Source organism: Talpa europaea, assembly GCF_964194135.1.
Source record: "Talpa europaea genome assembly, chromosome: 12".
In the NCBI taxonomy this organism is placed as follows: domain Eukaryota; kingdom Metazoa; phylum Chordata; class Mammalia; order Eulipotyphla; family Talpidae; genus Talpa; species Talpa europaea.
The window spans coordinates 88,978,902-88,991,624 of record NC_140079.1 but is presented as its reverse complement, the minus strand read 5'-3'; the positions used below and the strand labels follow the sequence as shown (position 1 = coordinate 88,991,624).

The 12,723-nt window shown below is 37.8% G+C and overlaps 1 protein-coding gene across 2 annotated transcripts in view; it reads left to right on the top strand.

Annotated features, from left to right (window-relative positions):
- TNRC6A (trinucleotide repeat containing adaptor 6A) overlaps positions 1 to 12,723 on the top strand; it is a gene marked incomplete at both ends in the record, with an annotated part of 143,213 nt that overhangs the window by 81,857 nt on the left and 48,633 nt on the right. For both annotated transcript variants that reach the window (XM_084251053.1, XM_084251054.1), the window contains one exon: positions 1,263 to 1,284. In XM_084251053.1, coding sequence (XP_084107179.1) covers positions 1,263 to 1,284 — 22 coding nt within the window. The remainder of the gene's footprint in view (positions 1 to 1,262; positions 1,285 to 12,723) is intronic.

The window sequence follows — 12,723 nt, the reverse complement described above, 5'->3', positions numbered from 1 at the left end:
GATTTCTCCCAGAAGTAAAGTGTTCAAACTAGGTGATGGGTCTTTTGCCATTGTCTTTCCATCAGTTAAAAATTTTTTTTGATTCATGTAAAATAAAAGATGCACCTCCATTACTTTACATCTTGCTAGTGCTCTGAGCTTAGTAAAGCACTCCTTTTCTTAGACTGACTGGCTTTCCAGGAAAGATTAATGTTTGGTGTGGGTTCAATATTAGGGTGATTGACATATAGTTTACTTTATGGTTCTATAGTGATAGAATTCAGAAAATGGTATTTTGGATAGCAATAATTGTATGACTAAGCAAAATGATTTAGCATGCCCCATGGCAGTTTAAAAAAGGTTTATCTTTATTTAGAAATTATTCCTGGTCATTCGGTTACTAATTATTGGTTCTTCCCTCCAGCCCCTCCCATTCCTTTTATCTTTTATTTTTAGGATGACCAAATCTTCCCTCAAGCCCCTCCCTATCCTTTTATCTTTAGGATTCCAATACCATTGGTCTTAATCAAAAAACTTTGCTTATGGCCTCTATCTCTAATCAGTTCTTTGTTTTTGAAAAAGCTTGAGTTTTTTAATCTGAGTTGTATCAGAGATAGTAGCAGTAGCAGTCTGGAGGGCAGGGGAAAGCCGGGGCTCATGCCAGTTTAACTTCTGAGCATAAGAATTTTAATGCACTATCAGATGTGTCAAAAATGAAAATTAGTTTTAAAGTGTTTCCTACTCAAAAATTCTTGAAAGTTTACTATGTTTACCCTCTAGGAGTCAAATTAGGCCCTCTAGGAGTCAATTAGTTAAATTTGACTAATTAGGCCAAAGTGGTTAGCATGCAGTTCCCCCCCCCCAAACTCAATTCCTCTTTTATAATTTGAAGTAATTTTTGAAGCCATTTAAACATATGCACAGTACATTATTAAATCCACTAAGTATAAAGGTAATAGTTACATTAAAATAATTTTAAAACTAAATGAGAAAAATGCAGAAAAAATAAAAAAAATAATAAAATGTCTGTTACTTACTTTCATAAAACAACATCTCTTTGTGTCTAAAGAAGCAAACATTGTGTCAGGGACAGTGAGGCACATCTGTGGGAAAAGAATGCTTTCTTTGCATATCTTTTCCTATGCAGTTCATCTAAATGACAAATTCCTTCTGTAATAAAAGTATATATGTCTTAATAGCAATATATGAACATTTTGTCATGACAATCCATTTCTTTCAGTTTCATATTTACATTGTTTTTTGTTTGTTTGTTTTTATTTTAGGCCACTGAACAAAAAATCAAAGGTACGTTGTTTAAAACTATTTTTTATTCTCCTTTTCATTAAAGCAAGGTTGTTGATGTGCATTTTTATTCATCTCCAGGATGGGAGAGAGAAGAGCATGAAAGGAACAAAGGGTTGGGGACAGAGTTCTTCAATGACATCACATTGGAGTCATCCTTTGGGGTTTATGGTTTATTGTGGTATATGTTACCACTTTTAAAATATACTGCATCAGCTGTCTCCTGTGATAAACACTACTTCCTGACATACATACGCCCTTGTTTGTTGCTAACATCCTCCCTTGTTTTAAGTCTTTGAGCTCATCTGTCTTTTTTTCATCTTCCATCTAAAAGGCGTCTTTCCTGAGGCTGCCTCTGGGACACTCACCCTCTTTCTTGCTTTATTCCTTACACCCTCTACACTGTTGTCCTCTCACTCCTTCTGTAGACAGACTGTGATATCCACTCTGTATTATCACTGAAAGCGGTTGTTTGCTAACCTTATGGTCATTGTGCCAGTTGAACAGTCCCCAGCACATACCAAGCTAAACACTTCAGGGCGGTAAGGAAGCCAGGCACCTGATTTCTTTTAGATCCCAAATCGGGAGTTCTTCATCCTCCTAGTTGATTATCTGGTATTGAAAGGTATAGGACTTTCAGATGCGGAACTTATTAGGCCTGAAAGTTTGAATTTTGACTTAAGGTAACATTGATTAGGTGCAGTTGTGTGTGTGAACAAGAACAGTTGTAGCTTCTATTTTACCAAAGAAAGAGTGACAATACAAGGATCCAAACACAATATATAATGGAACTTGATGACAGTAAAAATGCCCACGTTGTCCTGGAGCACAGAGGAGTGCTAATTAGCCCAACACAGGGGTTTAAGAACAACCTCTAAAAGATGAAAGCCAGTCAAGGAAAGAATGAAATGGCAGAGGAATGATCACTATGATTAAAGACACATAAACAAGAATTAATGTGATGTTATATATAGTGGTGGTATTCCTAGCACATTAAATACACAGTGGTAAGTGGGCAGGCTTGAAGGGTTTTTCTGAAGAGAGAGAAAAGGACCTCATTGCTTTGTGTGTGTACCCGCCAACTTGGGCTTTAATTTTATAGGCAGGAGCCAATGAAGGTCCAAAGCAGAGGTGTGGCATGGGGTGTTTTGAAACTATCCATCGCTGTACATAGCAAGTATTGGGTGAAAAGGATGCTCAGGGATTTGAAAGGTGGAGTTAAAAGAAGTGAGGCACTATAGACAAAAGAGGTGGATAAGAAGAGGGAATATTCAGAGAATGAGTACAGAGGCATTGGGGGAAGTGATAGACTATAGCTCTGGAGATCAGGAAGCAGAGTACTTTATGCTTGTTTTTGGAGTGGAGAACCTGCAAAGGTGTTTGCACACAGAGGGCATGATGCTTTAGGAGCATTTCTTTGTTAGTAGTGTCACCAATAGCAGCAGTACCAGACAGGGAAGAGAAGGAATGGAGAAGGTAATGAAGTAGGAGATGGAAGTGAGGTGTAAATTTAGGAATGAAGCTTCTGTGAAATAAGAGTAATTGAAGGTAATATTGTGGCTTTGAACGTTGATGTGTAAGAAAGTCATAGGAATGTGGAATGATGTGGGAAGGAACATTGCAAAATTAATTTAAAAGGACCATGACCAAATTAATGTTCTTGAAACTCTTTCTTTGCTCTACTCCTCTGTTGGAAATTACGGTTGTCCCTTATTGCTCTGCTTCAAGACCAAATTCCTCAGGTTGGCTTTCAAGTCCCTCTTAATCTGACCTCCCATGATCTCACCCACCCATCACTCTTTTTATACTTTTCAGAGCTTTCTTAACCTCTTTAATGTTCATTCCTCTTTCCTATTTCTGTTTCTTCTTGTAAGTAATGCCTTTCAGTGTTTCTAAACCTCTCCAAATTCATCTAGTAGATTGTTTCAACTATTAATTCTCCCATTCTGATATTTTTAGGATGTTACGATGTATCTTAAATTTGGGGCACTTGATTATATTCTCTTTGATTTGTGATTGGCCCCTGGATATTTGTTTCTTTAACAAGATAACTGAGTACTATTTGTTTTTAGAGTGGAGAACCTGCAAGGGTGTGTGCACATAGAGGGCATGATCATAAGTTATGCTTTAGGAGCATTTTTTTGTTAGTAGTGTCACCAATAGCAGCAGTACCAGACAGGGAAGAGAAGGAATAGAGAAGGTAATGAGGTAGGAGATGGAAGTGAGGTGTAAATTTAGGAATGACGCTGTTTACATCCTTATAAAATGTAAATCATCCTTTTATGTCCATATGTAAAATATGAACATATTAAAATCTTCTTGTTTTTAGATTTTCCACAATTCTGAGACTGGTAGGCTGAGTATATGTAAGTCATTTCAAGATGTATATGTCATTTTGCCAGCTATTTTACTTTCCTCTTCTTTTGATGGCAGCTTTCTTCATAATTAGTCACACTTATTCTGACTCATGAAAATATGTTTATTTTCATACCGTGTATGATAATTTATATGGTGTTTTTGTTTGGGCTTACAGTGATTAGAGATGAAAAACTAGAGGCTTATGGGGATGAGTTTGTTGCTATGTGTTTTTTTTTTGTTGTTGTTGTTTTTAAAGATTTATTTATTTATTTACACAAGCACTGGGTACAGTCAGAAGCACAGGAGGGTGAAAGAATTCACCAGAGCCAGAGGGGAGAGTGGAGCAGGCAGACTGACAGAGTACACTGCTGAGGGGAGCAGGGGGTGGCAGGAGAGGTCTGCGCGCCATGTGGGACCCTCGCCGGTGGCCGGGTATCGAACCACCGCTGTAGAGGCTGCAGGCAGCTTTGCAGCCCAGCGCTCAACCGCTGCGCCACCAGGGAGGCCCTGTTGTTGTTGTTTTTTAACTAAGCTTTTTATTTTGGAGTGATTTCTGATTTACAGGAAATTTGGAAATAAGGCAGAGTTCCCACATGCACCTCACCCCGTTCACAAGAAGGGGGCACTGGTGCTGATAGAAATCCAAGCTTTATCTAGAAGTCATCTCAATTGCCATGTCTTTTCTATCTCCTCTGGTTACTACACAGTGTTTTTATTATTATGCTTTAAATTTTTAATTGGTTGCCAACATTTAAAAGTCAGAAGAATCCACCTAGTCCAGAATTGTGGTTCTCTAGCAGTTTATACTGTCAGCATCATTTGTCTTTCTATACTATAGACTCTGTATAAAGCCCAAGTTTAGTGACATGTGACTCTTAAATACTTGAAATGAAATATGCCTAATGTGACCAAGGAACTGAATTTTTAATTTTATTGGACTGCAGAGCTCTGGCTCCTTCTGTATTGTTAAGAAGCTTGCTTTAGCACTCATACTGAGCAAAACCAGTTAGGCTACAGCACCCCCTATAGAATTCTGCCTTGATGAACAGTTTTTTTTTTTCCTAAGGGTATTGCCATTTCACTTAAAATAACACCTACTAATGTTGCTGCCACTCAGTGGTAAAATTATTTATAGAAGAGTTTGATTTTTGTAAAGTAGAAGTTCCTGACCAGCTTTCTTATATGAAGACAATTAGAAGTTTATTTTGGGGTGCTATGGTTTCATGATTCATCTCGTAAAATTGTGGAACAGTGAAAAGAGTGACATAGTGAAAATTTATTCTCACCTCATGACTTGAACTTTGAAAACCTGTAAGGAGCATGAATGTTTGAGTATTTAACATGTCTTTTTATGTATACAAGTATGTATATACATACATACATATGTGATGATTATCTTCTTGAAACAGCAGGGGAGTGAAGTGCTGAGAAATTTATGGTGAGGTCTAGCAATAGATGGGTAAATTTTAAGACCTGTGGTCTTTATAAAGGCAGGAGAGGAGTTAATGTTCTTTCTAGAATATTCTTGAGAACTTAAGAATAAAGGTCTTTTTTTAAAAACAAGATTTCAGCCCTGGCATTCATTTTTATAGCATATTGATTATACATTGTTTGCAGAAGGATTTAACCATCATTAATTTTTGACAGCTAATACTTTTTAATTAATTAAATTTTTTTTTTACATCATTGTTCATTTTTAAACAATGTTTGCTTCCCCCCACCCCCTCAGGTATAGTCCCCATAGAGTTTCCTTCATCAGTGCACCCGTGCACCATCACCTCAGTCCCCTGTGCTCCTCCCTCCCTCCCTCCGATCCCTCTCCTACCTCCTCCCCTGCAGGATGTCTCTTATTTATAAGTGTCTGTTTTTGCTTGGTTGTGTTTTGTACTGTTATTTTTTTACACTGATGTCTTATTTTTTACACTGATGTCTTATTTTAATATTTTTTGTCCATCCATCCATCCATCCATCCGTCACTTTCTTCAGGTGATTTCATAAGCAGGCTGTATGCATAGAATAACAAACCCTATGTCTCCTAAAGGTGATGAGAGGAGCCTGGGTGAAGCAGGAATACAGAAAAAGACAATTTTTTATTTTCTAGTAATCACATAAGGATGCAATAGTTTATTACTATTCTCTTTCTGGATTAATTTAAAATGCAAATGAAACTTTAATCAACATTTAAAACATTTTTGTTCCTGCTACAATTAGGACATTATTCGTACTCAATTTTAGCTTAGCTTGTTTGTTTTTCTATAAAATGTAATTTCATTGCTTAAATCCATTGATCTAAGGAGTGATCAAAATATTCAAGAGCTGTTAAGTCAGCTTTATGTGAAATCATATGGAGACATCATTATAGCTAATTGGAGCACTTACTATCTGCTTAGCTCAGCACTTAATATTTACTTCATTTAATCAAGGAAAATACTCTAAATATTTAATCATTAGTAACGAATGGGCACCAGTGATTCAGAACACACATTGGAACAGGGTCCTAAATGCTTCTTAATGTGCTTCGAGTAATCTTTTGAATTTTTAGAACTCTAGGGGACCCAGAGGAGGGATCAGGGCAGCAGTCTAGTTCTGTGTTCTGAGTCTATGTTCAGTGGACATTGGAAAACTAATATGGGAGTAGGACTTCATTATCAGTGTGGTCAGTGCAGTCTAAGCCTACGTTTAATCCTTTTAGCAGCTGATGAAAGTAGAAAAGTATGAATATTATGTACAGGTGAAAGTTAAGTAACTTGTCTATTGGTTATGCAGCTGACGAGCTCTGGAGCCAGTTGACTAACTCTTGGACTAGGCTTTTTCTTTGGAAGCAGCCTTATAGTTTACATGGAAGACTAAATGGGAACATGGCTGCCATTGTCTGTGGTTTAATGTTCTTCAAAGAATGAACTAACACAGTGCATCTTTTAAAATTGTTCCAGAAGACTCTCATAACAGATTGCATAGTATTTCCCCTTTGAGTTCAAAGGAAGAAATTAAATTGTATCACCAGCATAATTTTGTGAATCAGGGATGTTTCGACAACTTTGCTATGTGTGAAGTGGTTGACATTAGAAGACCTGTTAGAAAAAGCTCTTAAATTGTTCATTACATCTTTGAGTATTGATGAAAAAGAGTAATGTTTTGAGGACCAAGCAAGAAACTGATTTTAAAAGTTTTCTCCATGCTTCAGGTTTCTGTGCAGCAGAACCTAACTATTTACTAGGTTTAAAGTGTCTTACTCTTTAAGGGAGATGTGAAGAGACACACAACCATATTGCCTCCATGTCAATCATTTTTCAGAAGGATGGAGAAAACACCTTCTGAGGACTTGGGCAATAGTAAAATCCTTATCTGGTATGCTTACTGACTGATAAGTTAATAAGGTCATAAGGCACAGTTTAAACTTTTAAAATACTACTGAGATGACTCAGGTTGAATTGGAGGAAGAAAAGTGATTAATTTGTCCCCTTTTCATTAATAAATGAAACACTTCTTGCTTTTCCTTATGGTTAGCAATGGCAGTATCAGCCATGTTTCGCAGTCTCTTGATGTCATCTTGGAAAACAAAGATAAATGAGTGATCTCAGATTACCCCTCTATTTTCTCCTTAAAGCCTAACTTTTTCAATCACAACCCTCCACCCCACAATGAAATTCAGGAATTTTGGTGGTTTGACAATCTATGTACTGCATAGATTTGCACTTGCAAAAACTGAGGTCTAAATAGATCTTGAGGGCCTCCCCAGTGGTGCAACGGTTGAGCGCTGGGTTGCAAAGCTGCCCACGGCCTCTGCAGCGCCAGTTCGATCCCCGGCTGCTCCCCGGCCACTGGAGGAGGGTCCCACATGGCGCGCAGACCTCTCCTGCCGCCCGCTGCTCCACTCAGCAGTGTACTGCCCACTGCTCCCCTCAGCAGTGTACTTCGGTCCTTCTGCCTGCTCTGCTCCCTGCTCTGGCTCTAGTGAATTCTCTCACCCTCCCGCGCTTCTGACTGTACCAAGTGCTTGTATAAATAAATGAATAAATAAATCAAAAAAAAATCTCTCTCTCTTTTTTTTTAAAGATTATTTATTTATGCATACAAGCACTGGGTACAGTCAGAAGCGCGGGAGGGTGAGAGAATTCACCAGAGCTAGAGCGGGGAGCAGAGCAGGCAGAAGGACTGAAGTACACTGCTAAGGGGAGCAGCGGGCAGCAGGAGAGGTCTGTGCGCCATGTGGGACCCTCCTCTGGTGGCCGGGGAGTAGCCGGGGATCAAACCGGCGGTGCAGAGGCTGCGGGCAGCTTCGCAACCCAGCGCTCAACCGTTGCGCCACTGGGGAGGCCCCCAATAAATAGATCTTGACTTTAAGTGCATTGCCTAACTCTGTTCACATGATACAAGTGGAAAATCATGTTTATGGGACTTCTATGGTAAACAGATGAGGGGGCTGCTTAAGGCTGAAGATGACAGTCCTTGAGAGTCTGGTTGCCCACTCCCTAAGGTGTTCCTTAGTGCACCTATATATAACTTGTTTCTGACACACAGCTTGGGAAATTCTTTTATTAGACATGGAGCTCAGTTCAGTAAAACATGGCTTTTGTATTCTAGCAGGTATTAAGCAATATTGGGAAGACAGGTTCTCATTCTAAATGTGCCATGCAATGTCTTTTGCTTTATGAAAGATTTTTGAAGGCCTATGTGTACTGCTGATTAAACTCTTTGAAGAAGTAGGGGATCTTACTGGGTAAGCATTTACTAATGGAAGAGGTCTTTGAGCTGTGTAAGTCATAGTTCTAGAAATAAAATGACCTCCTACTTTCATGAGAAATAATAAAATTATTAAATATTTCAAAATCACCATTCCTTTTTTTCCTCTTGTTGAGAAAGACAAGTGATTTATAGTGTAGATTTATTCGTGTAATTCTAGATTTATGTATTGAATGAGCTTATGAAGAATGCTAAAGGCCTCTTATTGCTTAGATAAGAGCCACTTTATTTCTAGGAAGTTTAGGTATGTTTGCTTATGAATACTAATAAATTACTAAAATAAGTGAAAATGAAAGATTGTATAACCTCCATGAGATGAGATTGGAGCAAGACAGTGAGGATACAAGGGTTTAAAAAAACACAGAGATTAGCTAGCACAGTGAACTTGTTAAAAACTAGATTCAGAGACTAATCAGCCCATAGTTGCTGGGTACTTGTTAAAGCTCCCTGGGTTTGTGTCTGAGCGTGGAGATTCTGCCATGCAACTATTTACATCCTTAGTTTCAATGTAAACAGGATCAGGAATTTTTGGTTTATATTTTGGAGTGCATTATATTTGGAGTAGAAATCAGGATGGATTAGCAAGAATAGCTCTTATCAGTTACAGCCAGATAAAAGGAAATTACAGACTAAGAATAACGCTGTACATACCATAATTTGTGCTTTTGTATTTTCTTAGTTTTAATTAGCATGGTGGCAGTGTATTGTGAGTGAGAGCTTGGTGCTGTAGCCTTAGTAAAAATGTCTTGATAAAACAATACTCATAGGCAGCAGATTTGGCCAGAAGCAAAAAGTCTTGAATCATCTACAGATACTTGGATTTTAGCACATACAGAGCATAGTGGTTAAAAAAATTCAGGCTTCTGAATCAGATAGACTTGGATTTGAATATTGCCTTTGTGGTTCTTCTATGACCTTGGGCAACTTCCTTAATCTGAAGCTTCAGCTTGACTATTCAAAAGGAGATAATCCTACTTAATGTGGGAATGAAATGATAGAGAACATAAATTGCAAGACTTGCAAGATAGTGAATGCTGAACATGTAATAGATGTCTCATTGTAAATAACTGATTAGAAATGTTTTATATGTAGCTTTCAAAGGACTCAGCTATAGTCATCCCCCTATTTTTAGAGAGCTTGATTTTGCTCTTAAAACTTACTTGATTCCAGAACATTTAAAAAATTCAACTCTGCCATTAAGTAGATGTTTTTGATCATTAACATTCATCTGATGTATTTGATGCACATATTTCTGACTTATAGACTGTATCATATGTTTAAAGTTCAAAGGGTGGGTCAGAAATACCTAAATTTGGACAGTCCCATATAGTGGATACCTACACATAAATACAAATAACCTGTTAGGAAGGGAAGCAAAATTAAATAACATTTATACCCTTAGCTCAAATTTTGGTTGTAAGCTATAGGACTCTTTTGAAAACTTCCTATGTTAGGCTTAGCAGCTTCATACCAAAACAGTAACAATTCCTTCATGTAGGAAAAATTGGGGTGGGGCCTCCCTGGTGGTACAGCAGTTGAGCGTTGGGTTGCTAAGCTGCCTGCAGCCTCTGCACAGCCGGTTCGATCCCTGGCCGCCAGGCGAGGGTCCCACATGGTATGCAGACCTCTCCTGCCGCCCGCTGCTCCCCTCAGCAGTGTGCTTTGTCGGTCTGCCTGTTCTGCTCTCTGCTCTGGCTCTGGTGAATTCTCTCACCCTCCCGTGCTTCTGACTGTACCCAGTGCTTGTATAAATAAATAAATAAATAAATCTTAAAAAAAAAAATTGGGGTGGCCAGTGGAAATGGAGATAATGGAACTTTTTAACTTGTTCCAGAGGACAAATATTTAGCAATTTGCCTTTTAACTTGAAATACGCACACACCACACACTTGCAAAAATAAAGTGCATTTTTTTCTAATTTTAAAAACAAAGTAAGCGTCTTGCATTGCTTAAATTACTTCTTTGGTGACTTGTGATGAGCTCTTTATTGTATAACTTTTGTGACCTTTACATTTTTCCAAAAAATATTGTGTTTGGGACTTTGTTGTTGTCACTAACTTCTAGTTAAATTGTTTTTTTTTTTTTTAAGTTTATCAAACTTAGATGTGAGAACCATATGCAATATTCATTCTAAAAAGATTCTGGGCCTCCCTGGTGGTGCAGGCTGTTGAGCGCAGTGCTGTGAAGCTGTCCATAGCCTCTGCAGTGCCAGTTCTATCCCCGCCTGCTGCTGAGCAGCCCACATGGAGCGGCAGACCCTCTCCTGTCTTGCCCGCTGCTCCTCTCAGCAGTGTATTTCAGTCAGTCCGCCGGTTCTGTTCCCTGCTCTGTCTCTGGTGGATCCTCTCGCCCTCCCACACATCTGGCCTGTACCCCGGTTCTTGTGTAAATAAATAAATAAATCTTTAAAAAATGAAATAAAAATAGATTCTGATTTAGTTAATCTGAGTCTAATTTTTTCCAACCAAACTCCTAAGCAGTTCTACTTAAACAGAGATCACTTCTGGAATTTTAAGATATAAATGAGAGGTTGATTAAAAGGCAGTCTGACATTTTTCTTTTAAAGCTTCCGCCTGAAAAGTATACCTATCATCATTGTATTTTCCTGGATCTCACATATTTGGACAAGGTTTGATGAACAGATAGATTAACCAACAGTCTTGGAAATACCATATAGTGAATACTGTATTACATGGTATAATTCTTAAGAAGCTCTTCTTAAAGAAGAGCTATAGTTTACAGTAGAGACACCTTGCTCAGGTATTTTGCCAAAGAGTAGAATTAGTAGGGTGATTTTATTCTGAATTTTATTTAATGAAACTTAGGGATATAACTTACTCAGTGATCTAAACTTACCAGGTTGTATAAAGACTAATAAGGTTATGTTTCTCTTTGTGTTAGTATTTTAAGTTGGGAGCTTTTTGCGTAGGAAGAAGGGGTTCCCCTAAGACCCAGGAAAAGTTATACCAATCATTTCTCTAGGATCTGTGAGGTGAATTAAAATTAAATAAATTCAGTCTAATGATTAAATTTGAGATCTAATTTTGAACTGATAACGTCTGTTTGGCAGTTTTCTTAGAAACTTAGTTTATTGTATTAAATACCAGTCTAAGTCCTTTTTTTCAGTTTCTCAAAAGGTATTCAATTTAAATTACTTGCTAAGGACCAGCAGAAATTAATGGATTGACTAGTGGCACTTGAAACCTCAGCCATTTATCCATAATGAAAATTTTAGCACTACATCTGTGCATATCAGCTTAAAAACCAGACTTTGCTTCAGTGCCCTTTATTTCACATTCCAAAACTTACTAACATTAGTACAAGATGTGGAATAAACATTATTCAGGGGAAGTATATTAAATCATCCAGTGTGCTTATGAATGAGTAAGAAGAGGATTTCTGTGGTAGTACAATGTTTGGGCACATTTTAAATAAATTTGATTTATATGCTCATTTTAAGTGAATAGAAATGCCTTTTGCATCCTTCAACCAGCTGGCTGTGCTTTTTTTTCTACCTTAACACGTAAGATTATAGAATTCAAGTTATTGGGTATCAAATACCCAGGAAGTTAACAAGCAACACTCAATAAAATGACATTATACCATTCTTCCACTGTCTACTGTAAGTTGCAGAGTGGGAAAAAAACAGCAGTTAGAAGCACCTTTCTTTAGAATTGCTTGGTGTAGAGAATTTTCTAATCTGCTTTGCAGTTTTTATCAGGTCTGTTATGTCTTTTGAAAATCTGTGTCCCAATATAATTATGCTGCTGCTGTTTATCAGAAAAGCTGAAAAACTAATTTTACCCAAACTTGTTTGCTTTTCCTTTGAACATGAGGCAGATTGTTTAACATGAATATTACTGAAAGTTACTAGTGTAGTAAAATAGCTAGAATAATTTGAGCACAATGTTTAGAGATTATACATTAAAAATATTAATAGGGCCTCCCCTGGTGGCGCAGCGGTTGAGCGCTGGGCTGCGAAGCTGCCGGCAGCCTCTGTAGCACTGGTTCGATTTCCAGGTGCCAGTGAGGGTCCCACATGGCGCGCAGACCTCTCCTGTTCGCCCGCTGCTCCCCTCAGTAGTGTATTTCGTCAGTCTGCCTGTTCTGCTCCCTGCTCTGGCTCTGGTGAATTTTCTCACCCTTCTGCACTTCTGATTGTACACAGTGCTTGTATAAATAAATAAATGTCTTTTAAAAAATATTAATAAAGTTAAGTATTATATATGGTATAGCCTGGTAGACAATTAAAATTTAAATACAATAATTTGTTACTTTCTATTTTTCTTCCAGAAGTTATTTTGTGGCCCTTATGAGTATAATTTCCTGTAATTGCAGTTT